The 12995-nt window shown below is 35.3% G+C and overlaps 1 protein-coding gene across 4 annotated transcripts in view; it reads left to right on the top strand.

Moving 5' to 3' along the window:
* LOC132730273 (glycine receptor subunit alpha-2-like) overlaps positions 1–10340 on the top strand; it is a 32116-nt gene extending 21776 nt beyond the window's left edge. For 2 of the 4 annotated variants that reach the window (XM_060716155.1, XM_060716156.1), the window contains exons 5-10: positions 1796–2022; positions 2904–2986; positions 3541–3684; positions 5474–5703; positions 9163–9354; positions 9860–10340. In XM_060716155.1, the coding sequence (XP_060572138.1) occupies positions 1796–2022; positions 2904–2986; positions 3541–3684; positions 5474–5703; positions 9163–9354; positions 9860–10036 (1053 nt within the window). In that variant the 3' untranslated portion in view covers positions 10037–10340. The remainder of the gene's footprint in view (positions 1–1795; positions 2023–2903; positions 2987–3540; positions 3685–5473; positions 5704–9162; positions 9355–9859) is intronic. The other 2 variants (XM_060716158.1, XM_060716157.1) reach the window with 2 other exon arrangements.
* The last annotated feature ends 2655 nt before the right edge of the window (positions 10341–12995 follow it).

Genomic DNA, 12995 nt, shown 5'->3' with positions numbered 1-12995 from the left:
CCTTGATTTTTGTTTACCATTGGCTTTGACTACACTATATTATTTAAAACATAATGAACATAAATTTTCTCTGACCCCAAAGTGCGGTCGTTTGCTTGATGTTGAAAAATGCATATGTACCTGTTTAACGCACTTTGGGGTCGAAATTGGACCACAAAGTGCGTAACGCACTATGGAGTCCGACCCCAAAGTGCGGTGTTACAGTGGTCTAAACCTACATCAAATGGTACGTTTATCTGGAAAAAATATTTTCAGTTCCATCACGTCAAAAAACCTCAGTGGAGTCCCTTTAAAATTATGTATTTTAACCCAGCCGCAGAGTGCTTTTGACATTACATTGCATTACACATCAAAGATTGACGAAGCCTTTTTAGTTTTGTATTTTTTTTTCATAAACACAGATTGTAAAACTAGATTAACGTGTTAGGTGTTCAGTTAAAATTGATTTTGTTATTGACATACATAAAACCAGACAGTAACGGAACATGTCGATGTTTCACGAATATGTTGAGATAGATGCGATATATGGTACTGTTAGGGTATATTAGGATGACCCATTTTTTTTTTTGGTATATCACCCTCCTAACGCATTACCTCTGCTTTGAAGAATATTCAGAGGCTAGAATTACTGTCAACTGCAGACAGGAAGGGTTAATTTTTTCTTTCTTTCTTTTTCGTTTTAAATATATTTAGCTATCTCTCAAAGAGCAAAGAATTATTTTCATTATATAATATCATAGGTATTTATTTGCTAAATCTAATAACAGTTATGGCACCAGTTAAGTTTCAAAGTTTCAAAGTCTAAATCAGAACTACACGGTACATGTGTAAGGCATTTAATAATTAACAAGATCAACCAATATACTTTTGAGAGAACCTTTATTTTGAATAAGGCTCTTTGAGTACGAAAAGGGTCAATGACTGGGGTAGGGTAACAATTTTATACATATTTCTAACATTTTGAGTAGAAACAATCATTTCGCTGGTGTGATTTGTTAGCTGAATGCTATGTATTTGTTTCTATACAATATAACTGATCTATGTTGTCAATTTTTCGGTTCATTATAGTGCCCACTAATGGTGATTGGGGCAGGGTGGTGGTCATATCATAAAACCTAACAAATATTATAAGAAAGTATAGAATTAGATACACAATTTTCTACATGACTGAATTTTAATTTACTATAGATCAGTAGCAAGTATTACTCATATTTTCAAATATGATAATAATATTTATCGCAGTGATTTTATTTTATGTTAATTATGCACAACGTTGATATACATTTTATTTTGTAGAGTGGAAACTTTATTTTTTTCTGACATAGAATTGATTGTATTTTGTGTTTGTAGTTTAGAAAAATACATGTTCATACTTGTGGTTTCATATTCTTTCAATGGTGATTTTATGAGACGAATAAATTAAATGTAAAATAAAATCGTGATTTTCATTCATAACATAATTTTATGCCCAACTTTCAAATTCTAATAACACAATATTATAGATATTTTTGCAAGATATTGTGTCGTTATTTTTAGATTTCTAATAAATATAAGGAAGTTATCATATTAAATTGGCCATTTTTGGTATACATGTATTAGATACTTATCTCTTATAAAACACGCGTCATTTATGACCGAGTGCACGATACTTTTTTTAAAAAATATTAGAAAGAAAAGTGACGAAGTTTGCCATTTTTATGATCTTTTGATTAATTTGTATTTATTTAGATGAAAAATTTGTAAACAACTTTGTCACATTCATGTGAGGTCATATAATATCTATAATATATTACAGGATTTCTCGTTAAGTATGTTTCTACGTGAGAGATGGAAAGACGAACGGCTGGTCTATGATGATGTTTTAAACCTCACCAGACTCGAACTTGACCCGTCTCTTTTCGATTCTATTTGGGTTCCAGACCTCTTCATAATAACAGAAAAGTTTTCAGAATTTCATGAAGTTACTGTGCCAAATAAAATGGTCCATATTTATCCAGATGGAACTGTACAGTACAGTGCCAGGTTTGAAACTACATCTTTTTAAATTTTCACCACGGCTGAAAGTTGAATTATTTGTTTAAATTCACATGTTGGGAAGAGAGTATTCCAGAATATATTAGTTCCCCTAAAACTTTATGTACAAATATGCCCTAAGCATGTCCAAATAAACTCCTATTTACAGCTGATGAGTTAGGGTCACTTATTAATTGGTCATTGTATTGCAACGTAAATAATTAATTTATAATTACCAAGTATCGCCACTAGAATCAAACTAATAACCAATTTTACCAATGTATAAACGACTCGGATACTTGTGTATAGAACTTGTTAAATCATTCAAGTTTGCCATATATTTTAATTTGTCTCACATGGGTATTTAGAGTGTCGTATCAATGTACCATTCTTACTAAATCCATCATTAAATAAGTCCTGTTCCAAGATGGACTTTGAAAGGTTTATGCTATTCATTTGGGGAAAAATCAGTTTTTAAAGATCCTATAGCTCAATTTTTTTTATGGTTTTATATGATAAATATGATGTTCAAATGAAGATTTATCAATATAGTAAGTTCCAAAAAGCTTTATTTGTAAAGACATTATCGAATTAACATTTTATGTAAATAAAGGAAGGTAATTAGAATTTTTTTCTATAAAGTCTAAGCCAAATTTTTCAATAATAATGAATGCATATATTTTAAGGATTACATGTAATGCGTTTGAACATTTGCAGTACATATTTAACATATTCTTGGATGTTTGAAAATTAATTTAGAAGGTATTCAAAAAACCGAAGCTTTTTTAAAAGAGTTTTTTTCCGTTTTGCTCTTTGTCCAAAAGCCACAAGGGTTCACAGCATAAAGATATTTAACTATGACCGGTTATAACGAGTTTCCTTTATTTTAGGGTAACCGGTTCTTTCTTTTGTGTCATGAACCTCAGAAGGTACCCATTCGATACACAAATTTGCAAAATGGAGTTCGAAAGTTGTAAGTTATGTTTCCACATCAAAACATCTACATGTATATAATGTAATTATGTTAATAAAGTCACTGTCGGAAGAGTTAAATGTTAGAATACAATATTTTCAGCGTGAGACAGGATATTGTAATCATTGGATTATGATAAATTAATGCCTTACTACATAATGGAGGACTTATTTATATGCAAATAAATGCACACGAGTCGACATTGTTACAATTATATTATAAAAGTGAGTAATAAATAATTCACAGGAACCATTGACACAAAAGTATGAATAATATCATAAATGTCACGCATTTAACATATCGGGCCTTTAAAGATGCATTACATTTCTAGTAAAGTCAGTTTATATTTTGTCTGTATAATATACTTACATGCATGATCGTACTGTAAAATTAAAAAAAATACGATCACCTTGTTATGACTCACATAAAAAAAATACTTGAAACATTGGGTTTTATCATCTTGACCTTGTAATTACTAATCATGTGCTTTGAAATTTATTATTTCTACACGTACAAACGATTCATCAAATCATTGACTTTTATCTATATTTCAGATGGCCAGACAACTAAAAATCTTCGTTTCAAATGGAGTAACGAGCCCCTAACAATGGGAAAAGGTATAAAATTTCCACAGTTTGACCTGGTAACCACGGAGACATATAACTGTGACAAGGAGTACTTTGGAAGTATGTCTGAACGTTAGTGTCTGATAAGTACATCTGCATGGTGCATGATTACCATCACATGAAAACAGGGATACATCATAATTACCTCCGCATGCAAGGGATACATCATAAATACCTCCGCATGAAAGGGATACATTATAATTACCTCCGCAAACAATGGATACATCATGATTACCTCCGCATGCAAGGGATACATTATAATTACCTCCGCATGCAAGGGATACGTTATGATTACCTCCGCATGCAAGGGATACATTATAATTACCTCCGCATGCAAGGGATACATTATAATTACCTCCGCATGCAAGGGATACATTATAATTACCTCCGCATGCAAGGGATACATTATAATTACCTCCGCATGCAAGGGATACATTATAATTACCTCCGTTTGCAAGGAATACATTATAATTACCTACGGTGTTCCGTTAGGGCCAGCGCGGTTTCGCGCTGTCGTCCTAAGGCCAAAATCGCGAAAACACGATACCTTGACGCGAAAACACGAAGCGATTAAGCAAAAACGCGATAAGAGATCGCGAAAACACGATGCGAAAAATATCGCGTTTTCGCGCTATTAATATCGTGGTTTCGAGTTTTCGCCATCGATCTCTCATCGTGTTTTCGCCTTCACGGTCAGTAGGGCGAAAACGCGAAAACACGATATAACTAGCGCGAAAGCGCGATATTTTTCGCATCGTGTTCTCGCGACCTCATATCGTGTTTTCGCGTTTTCGCCCTCTCAACCGCAAAGGCGAAAGCGCGAAAACACAATGTTTTTATATCGCTTTTTATTAAAATATCGTTGTTTCGCGTTTTCGTTCTTGAACTCCCATCGTGTTTTCGCCTTCGCGGTCAAAAGGGCGAAAACACGATACAAGATCGCGAAAACACGATACGAAAAATATCGCGTTTTCGCGCTATTAATATCGTGTTTTCGCCCTACTGACAGCGAAGGTGAAAACCCGAAAACACGATGGAAGATCAAGGGCGAAAAGGCGAAACCACGATATTTATAGCGCGAAAACGCGATATTTTTCGCATCGTGTTTTCGCTATCTTGTATCGTGTTTTCGCGTCAATGCATCGTGTTTTTGCGATTTCGCCCTTAGAGCGACAGCGCGAAACCACGATGTCCGTAATTACCTCCGCATGTAAGGGATACATTATAATTACCACCGCATGCAACCGTTATATACAACTACATCTGTGCCTCCGTATACAGATGATTTAGTTAGCCAATAAAGCTATATTAATATGCACATATTCTCACATGGGAAAAATATTTTGTTATGTTTTATCTCATGTGTAAAAAATAACAAGTCCTCTTAGAAACACAATAAAAAACATATTATATCTGGGTTGAACTTCTGTTAGCGACAGGCTGTTGTTTCTTTAGACAAAAAACTTTTTACTTTTTGTCGTCGGTTCTATTAAAGTATTCGAGTGTGTCTTTCCAACGCCATCTAACGATTAGAAGATTTAACGCATAATTTGGTTTGTTGATAATGTCATGAACTATCCCCCAAGTTGTTGCCATAGTTGTTGCATATACAAATTTAATAATATGTAAAACGTTTGGTATTATACATATGCACATTCTATTCTTGAAAACATCAACATACCAAACGGTATATAGCATTATATTATGTTACAGAGCAAGTCTGTTTACATTTATCATTGATAAACTGCACTCATTTATTCGTTAGTATCCACATTATATAAATTGTATATCATACTTTATTTCTTTATATTTGTATTATACATGTATATACCGACAATTATATATTAATGTTACTTTATAGTTGCATTCCCTTGTGTTGGACTGAAGTTTGTGTTAGAGAGGAACTACGCATACCACATCATCCAGATCTACGTACCCAGCATTCTTATTGTCATCCTTTCCTGGGTGAATTTTTGGCTAGATTGTACCTCTGTGCCAGGTCGTGTGTCGTTAGCTTTATTGACAGTACTAACTATGACTACACAGAGTTCCGGAGCTCGTTCAAATCTTCCACGTGTTTCATATATCAAGGTAGGTCAAGTGTCTTCCACGTGTCTCATATATCAAGGTAGGTCAAGTGTCTTCCACGTGTCTCATATATCAAGGTAGGTCAAGTGTCTTCCACGTGTCTTATATATCAAGGTAGGTCAAGTGTCTTCCACGTGTCTCATATATCAAGGTAGGTCAAGTGTCTTCCACGTGTCTCATATATCAAGGTAGGTCAAGTGTCTTCCACGTGTCTTATATATCAAGGTAGGTCAAGTGCCTTCCAGGTGTCTCACAGATCAAGGTAGGTCAAGTGTCTTCCACGTGTCTCATTTATCAAAGTAGGTCAAATGTCTTCCACGTGTCCCACATATCAAGGTAGGTCAAGTGTCTTCCACATGTCTCACATATCAAGGTAGGTCAAATGTCTTCCACGTGTCTCATTTATCAAAGTAGGTCAAGTGTCTTCCACGTGTCTCACATATTAAGATAGGTCAAGTTTCTTCCACGTGTCTCACAAATCAAGGTAGGTCAAGTGTCTTCCACGTGTCTCATATATCAAGGCAGGTCAAGTGTCTTTCACGTGTCTCACATATCAAGGTAGGTCAAGTGTCTTCCACATGTCTCACATATCAAGGTAGGTCAAATGTCTTCCACGTGTCTCATTTATCAAAGTAGGTCAAGTGTCTTCCACGTGTCTCACATATTAAGATAGGTCAAGTGTCTTCCACGTGTCTCACATATCAAGGTAGGTCAAGTGTCTTCCACGTGTCTCATATATCAAGGCAGGTCAAGTGTCTTCCACGTGTCTCACATATCAAGGTAGGCCAAGTGTCTTTCACGTGTCCCACATATCAAGGTAGGTCAAGTGTCTTCCACGTGTCTCATATATCAAGGCAGGTCAAGTGTCTTCCACGTGTCCCACATATCAAGGTTGGTCAAGTGTCTTTCACGTGTCTCATTTATCAAGGTAGGTCAAGTGTCTTTCACGTGTCTCACATATCAAGGCAGGTCAAGTGTCTTCCACGTGTTCATTTATCAAGGTAGGTCAAGTGCCTTCCAGGTATCTCATTTATCAAAGTAGGTCAAGTGTCTTTCACGTGCCCCACATATCAAGGTAGGTCCAGTGTCTTCCACGTGTCTTATATATCAAGGCAGGTCAAGTGTCTTCCACGAGCCTCATTTATTAAGGTAGGCCAAGTGTCTTCCACGTGTCCCACATATCAAGGCAGATCAAGTGTCTTTCACGTGTCTCATATATCAAGGTAGGTCAAGTGTCTTCCACGTGTCTTATATATCAAGGTAGGTCAAGTGCCTTCCAGGTATCTCATTTATCAAAGTAGGTCAAGTGTCTTCCACGTGTCTCACATATCAAGGTTGGTCAAGTGTCTTCCACGTGTCTCACATATCAAGGTAGGTCAAGTGTCTTCCACGTGTCCACACAAAGTAGGTCAAGGTAGGTCATAGTAGTCTGTCCACGTGTCTCATATATCAAGTGTCTTCACGTGTCTCAATATAAGGTGTCAAGTGTCTTCCAAGTGTCTCACATATCAAGTAGGTCAAGTGTCTTCCACGTGTCTCATATATCAAGGTAGGTCAAGTGTCTTCCACGTGTCTCATATATCAAGGTAGGTCAAGTGTCTTCCACGTGTCTCATTTATCAAGGCAGGTCAAGTGTCTTTCACGTGTCTCATATATCAAGGTAGTCAAGTGACTCCACGTGTCTCATATATCAAGGTAGGTCAAGTGTCTTCCACGTGTCTCATATATCAAGGTAGGTCAAGTGTCTTCCAAGTCTCACATATTAAGATAGGTCAAGTGTCTTCCATGTGTCTCACATATCAAGGTAGGTCAAGTGTCTTCCACGTGTCTCACATATCAAGGTAGGTCAAGTTTCATATATCAAGGTAGGTCAAGTGTCTTCACGTGTCTCACATATCAAGTGTCTTCCACGTGTCTCACATATTAATAGGTCAAGTGTCTTCCAGGTCAAGGTGGTCAAGTGTTTCCACGTGTTCACATATCAAGTAGGTCCACGAGTTTCATCAAGGTAGGTCAAGTGTCTTCCACGAGTTTCATATATCAAGGTAGGTCAAGTGTCTTCCACGTGTCCCCTCTCACATATTCAAGGTAGGTCAAGTGTCTTCCACGTGTCTCACATATCAGGTCAAGTGTACGGTCAATATCAAGGTAGTCAAGTGTCTTCACGTGTCTCATATATCAAGGTAGTCAAGTGTCTTCCACGTGTCTCACATATCAAGGTAGGTCAAGTGTTCCACGTGTCTCAATATCAAGGTAGGTCAAGTGTCTTCCACGTGTCTCATATATCAAGGTAGGTCAAGTGTCTTCCACGTGTCTCATTTATATCAAGGTAGGTCAAGTGTCTTCCACGTGTCTCATATATCAAGTAGTCAAGTGTCTTTCACGTGTCTCATATATCAAGGTAGGTCAAGTGACTTCCACGTGTCTCACATATCAAGGCAGGTCAAGTCCACGTGTCTCATATATCAAGGTAGGTCAAGTGTCTTTCACGTGTCTCAGGTAGGTCAAGTGTCTTTCACGTGTCTCACATATCAAGGCAGGTCAAGTGTCTTCACGTGTCTCATATATCAAGGTAGGTCAAGTGTCTTTCACGTGTCTCATATATCAAGGTAGGTCAAGTGTCTTTCACGTGTCTCATATATCAAGGTAGGTCAAGTGTCTTTCACGTGTCTCATATATCAAGGTAGGTCAAGTGTCTTTCACGTGTCTCATATATCAAGGCAGGTCAAGTGTCTTCCACGTGTCTCATATATCAAGGTAGGTCAAGTGTCTTTCACGTGTTCTCATATATCAAGGTAGGTCAAGTGTCTTTCACGTGTCTCATATATCAAGGTAGGTCAAGTGTCTTCCACGTGTCTCATATATCAAGGTAGGTCAAGTGTCTTTCACGTGTCTCATATATCAAGGTAGGTCAAGTGTCTTTCACGTGTCTCATATATCAAGGTAGGTCAAGTGTCTTTCACGTGTCTCATATATCAAGGTAGGTCAAGTGTCTTCCACGTGTCTCACATATCAAGGTAGGTCAAGTGTCTTCCACGTGTCTCACATATCAAGGTAGGTCAAGTGTCTTCCACGTGTCTCATATATCAAGGTAGGTCAAGTGTCTTTTTTATTAATCATTATTTTCGTTCGATCATTGAAACATAATTATACAAATTAATATCAGATATTTTCATTATACATACATGAAATGAATATTCCAAATTTGATTGATTATTCAGATCATACCAAATGATGAAATAATGTCATTGAATTGATATTTTATTTAAATCACGATACCGTATAATACTTGACATAAAATCAGGGTAGATGAGAACTCCCCTGTCCCCACCCCCTTCATTGAGAACAATGTTAAAGGGGAAATAAATGAAAGTCGCAGTTTTTCGAAAGTGTTTACATGTAAATATATTGAAATTATTTATCCCGGAAATATTAAATGTAACGATTAAGTTAACTTTTCAGGCAATAGATGTTTGGATGGCTGCATGTCTTACTTTTGTCTTCCTTGGATTGTTAGAGTTCGCATATGTGAACGTACAAAGTCGTGTTTTAAACCGCCGGAAGTCGGTCATACAGTTCATGAGGCATCAAAATGGCGGGAAATCACCATCGATTCCCAGTAGCGATGCCACAAATGGATCTATTTATAACGAGGTAACTTTATGAGTAATGAAAGTTTTGCATAATTTCTTTATTCAAAAGAAATAACCTAAATAACTAACAAAGTAACCATTAAATACTATAGACTAACCATTAACAATACGTGAATACCTGTTAATTACGTGTGTTATAGGGAATAGTGACATCACATACTGTTTGTGGTAAGATGTTGAGCTATTAGAATATGGTTCTGAAAACAATTATGTGTCTGCTTCATATATACGTGTACAGTATCAATTCCCAAATCTTATGATATACGGAGAGTGAAGGTAACATAACTGATATACCCCGAATATATTGATATTATTTTCGTTACTTTATGCCTATTTAAAGCTTAAGTCATACCATTGCTACGATTACAAATTGATATAAAGCGTAATTGCATTAAAGTCATAAGAATAATCTGAAATATGTGTTAACATTGTTATAGTCAGTATTCAATGTATTAAAAGAATTATTATTTTGTCATAATAAGCTGGATGTCTTTGTTATTTTACAGTGTTCCGACTCCGAGGGAAGCAAGTGTAGTCCTTGTTTTAAGACATTGAAGGGGCTCGAACGGGGTCGTGCAATAGATAAGGTGTCACGAGTAGTGTTTCCGTGCACATTTTTGATATTTAATATATTTTATTGGATTTACTATTTCAGTGGGACTTCTGAGGCAGATAATGAATAGTTTATGTTACTTAATGCTCGATTTCCCAACTGAACTCTTCTTTTGTCATGAAATAATTTAATGAAAAAAATGTTTTTCTTTTTTTTTCTTTTTTTTCTTTTTTGTAAAAGAAAACGGAAACAAATATTATGTGAAGTCATGCGACTGTGTTAACGTTGTGCACGTAAGTGGGCCTCAGCCAATATGAAACATGACGTCATAACTATCAAATATTCTCATTAATAATATTCAAGTTATACTTTTTGCAGGCTTATTTTGCCTTGTTAATAAAAACGCACGCAAATAAAACATCAAAGAAAAATAATTCTATTGTATTTTATTCTTGTTTATAACAAGTTCCAAACCAAGTTACAAAAATGAACAACAACAAATAAATGAAGTAAATAAATAAATTTTAATTTATTTTTGACTAAATATCTTTTCAATACAATAATTGACATCGACATCAGTGACTTCACTCTAATTATTTACTATTTGATGTTTTGCTGTGTATTAAGCACTGCTTCATAAGCTAGAAAACATTAAATAGTATATAATGTGTTTCTATACTGTTGATCGTGTACAACATGTCCTACACAGTGTAACTGACATGGCGATAAGGTTTATGTCGACATTTTAGTAAATAGGCATAATTATAAACACAACAGCTTGAGGAACTTTAATCGCATAACTTACACAACATTCAAATCACGTGCTTTGATTGAAAGCAATTGTTCAAGCACATGTCTAATGAGTAAGGCTCATTAGATATCTAAGAGTCTGTCTCAGAGCATTCTGCATGCAATAAATCACAAGAAATATTTTATCAATTACTCATTTGTATATATCTAGAATTATATCTATTCACAGTCATATTTTTAATAACATAATATTAAGATAAAGTATTTATTGTTAAAATTTAATAATCACAAGTAGATTGCATATCAGTTTAGAGTAAATATGATGATATCAAACTCATCAAAGAAACAATTCTATGAGTAGTATAGGCGTCTCTTTGGCATCACGACTGCGCATGCGCGACGCCATATTGGATTCTATTTTAAGAATGACATCATCGTTCTATTTTAAGAATGTGATCATCCGTCTATTTTTAGAATGACATTATCGTTCTATTTTTAATCTCCCGGAAGTATACGGAGCTGACTCGTATACACGATTTAGGGCTTGAATCGCGCACATTGAGGGTCAGGTGCTCGGCCCTAAACGGAGAGATGACAAGATAAAACAAAGAAATAAAAAATTTATCTTATTATCAAAACGTATCAAGTAGTATAAGTAAATGAATTGTTTATAATAAAAAAGTAATTATAACATATTTAAATATCATATAGATTTATCCATACACGAATTGAACCTATTTAAAAAAACAAACTATATTGATGCAAAAATAAATATATAAAACGAAACCGATCTTAGGGCTTGAATCGTGGACATTGAGGGTCAGGTCCTCGGCCCTAAACGGAGAGATAATTAACATCATGAAAGATAAAAGAAATGTTTCTAAATAGATACGTGCTTAATTTATAAATAAAAAAACAAATAGTTTTTTTTTTAAATATGTTCAAAATAATATTGATACAAATATAACTCGTTTACTTACCTACATTTAGTAAGGAAATGACTGTCATAGCGTAACGTTCTTGTAGACTGCGCATGATCTATTTTTAGTCGCGGTATTTCACAACCACCAGGAGCTATTTCATCAGCCCCACGCGGGTGTCAATGAAAGAAAAAGGCATTAAGTACAGTCGCCGCTCAGTCTAGATTCACAATACCTAGCGGAACTATTTTTGAACAAAAACCCTTTATCCTTCGTTACTAAATATAACTTTTCATTAATCACAAAAGAATCTATTATCCTTTCAAACGCAGCGACCGTCAAGTACAGTCGCCACTTAGTCTAGATTTACAATACCTAGCGGAACTATGTTGAACAAAAACCCTTTATCCTTCGTTACTAAATATAACTTTTCATTAATCACAAAAGAATCTATTATCCTTTCAAACGCAGCGACCGTCAAGTACAGTCGCCACTTAGTCTAGATTTACAATACCTAGCGGAACTATGTTGAACAAAAACCCTTTATCCTTCGTTACTAAATATAGCTTTTCATTAATCTTATCCTTTTAAATGCAGCGACCATTAAGTAAAAACTCATTAACGAGAAATTGCTACGCATGCATTAACATATTTTAACACTTCATATATTGTACCGTTCCTTTTAAGTGCATGCTACGGTAAACTGATTGCATATTTTAAACACGGTTGCCCTTAGCAACTGGTCAAATTTTGTGATTTTTATGAACACTTTCAGATTCTTATTTTTTTATACAAAAATAAATTTTAAATGAATAACTTATGTATAAGAAAGTTGTAAACTGATTTTGAATGAGATTTATAATACATTTAAGCTATAAACCGGTTTTTTTATCGTTTGGGCAACCGTTTACGCTCAAAATTTTTCGAGATAAAGTCGTTTATAAGATAGAATAAACCGAAAGCTTTCGTTTTGACCCGGGGTTCTCGATTCGATTTTCAGCCGTTTTTGAGTTATGACGCAAGAGCGATTTTAAACCCTAAATTGCGAAAAGTCAATAAAAACGTTAGAACTTTTTACCAATCGATTCGTCTCGTCGCGCTGATTAAGAAAATATATATAGTTTTATGGGTTTATCTTTTACCGTTTTCGAGTAATTCGAGTTTAAAGTCACCGGAAGTGACGTCACGGAAAATTTCAAAATCGATTTTTTCCGTTATTTCTTGACCGAATATACTCTTGTTTGGTATCGTTGGAAAGCATTTTACCACACCTGTTACCGGACCCTATTCAAAAAGCCATTGGACCGGAACTGAAATCACTGAAGCGTAAAAACGTGTTTTCTGTACCACGTCCGGACCGAACTAAGGCGTGTTTGGTATCAAACGAAACGTCTTAAGCCGCTCTTTATGAATACGGAC

The sequence above is a fragment of the Ruditapes philippinarum genome, unplaced genomic scaffold (assembly GCF_026571515.1).
Source record: "Ruditapes philippinarum isolate M1 unplaced genomic scaffold, ASM2657151v2 ctg1686_1_1_1_1, whole genome shotgun sequence".
Taxonomy (NCBI): domain Eukaryota; kingdom Metazoa; phylum Mollusca; class Bivalvia; order Venerida; family Veneridae; genus Ruditapes; species Ruditapes philippinarum.
The sequence above is the reverse complement of the archived record's forward strand: the minus strand, read 5'-3'. Positions and strand labels throughout refer to the sequence as shown.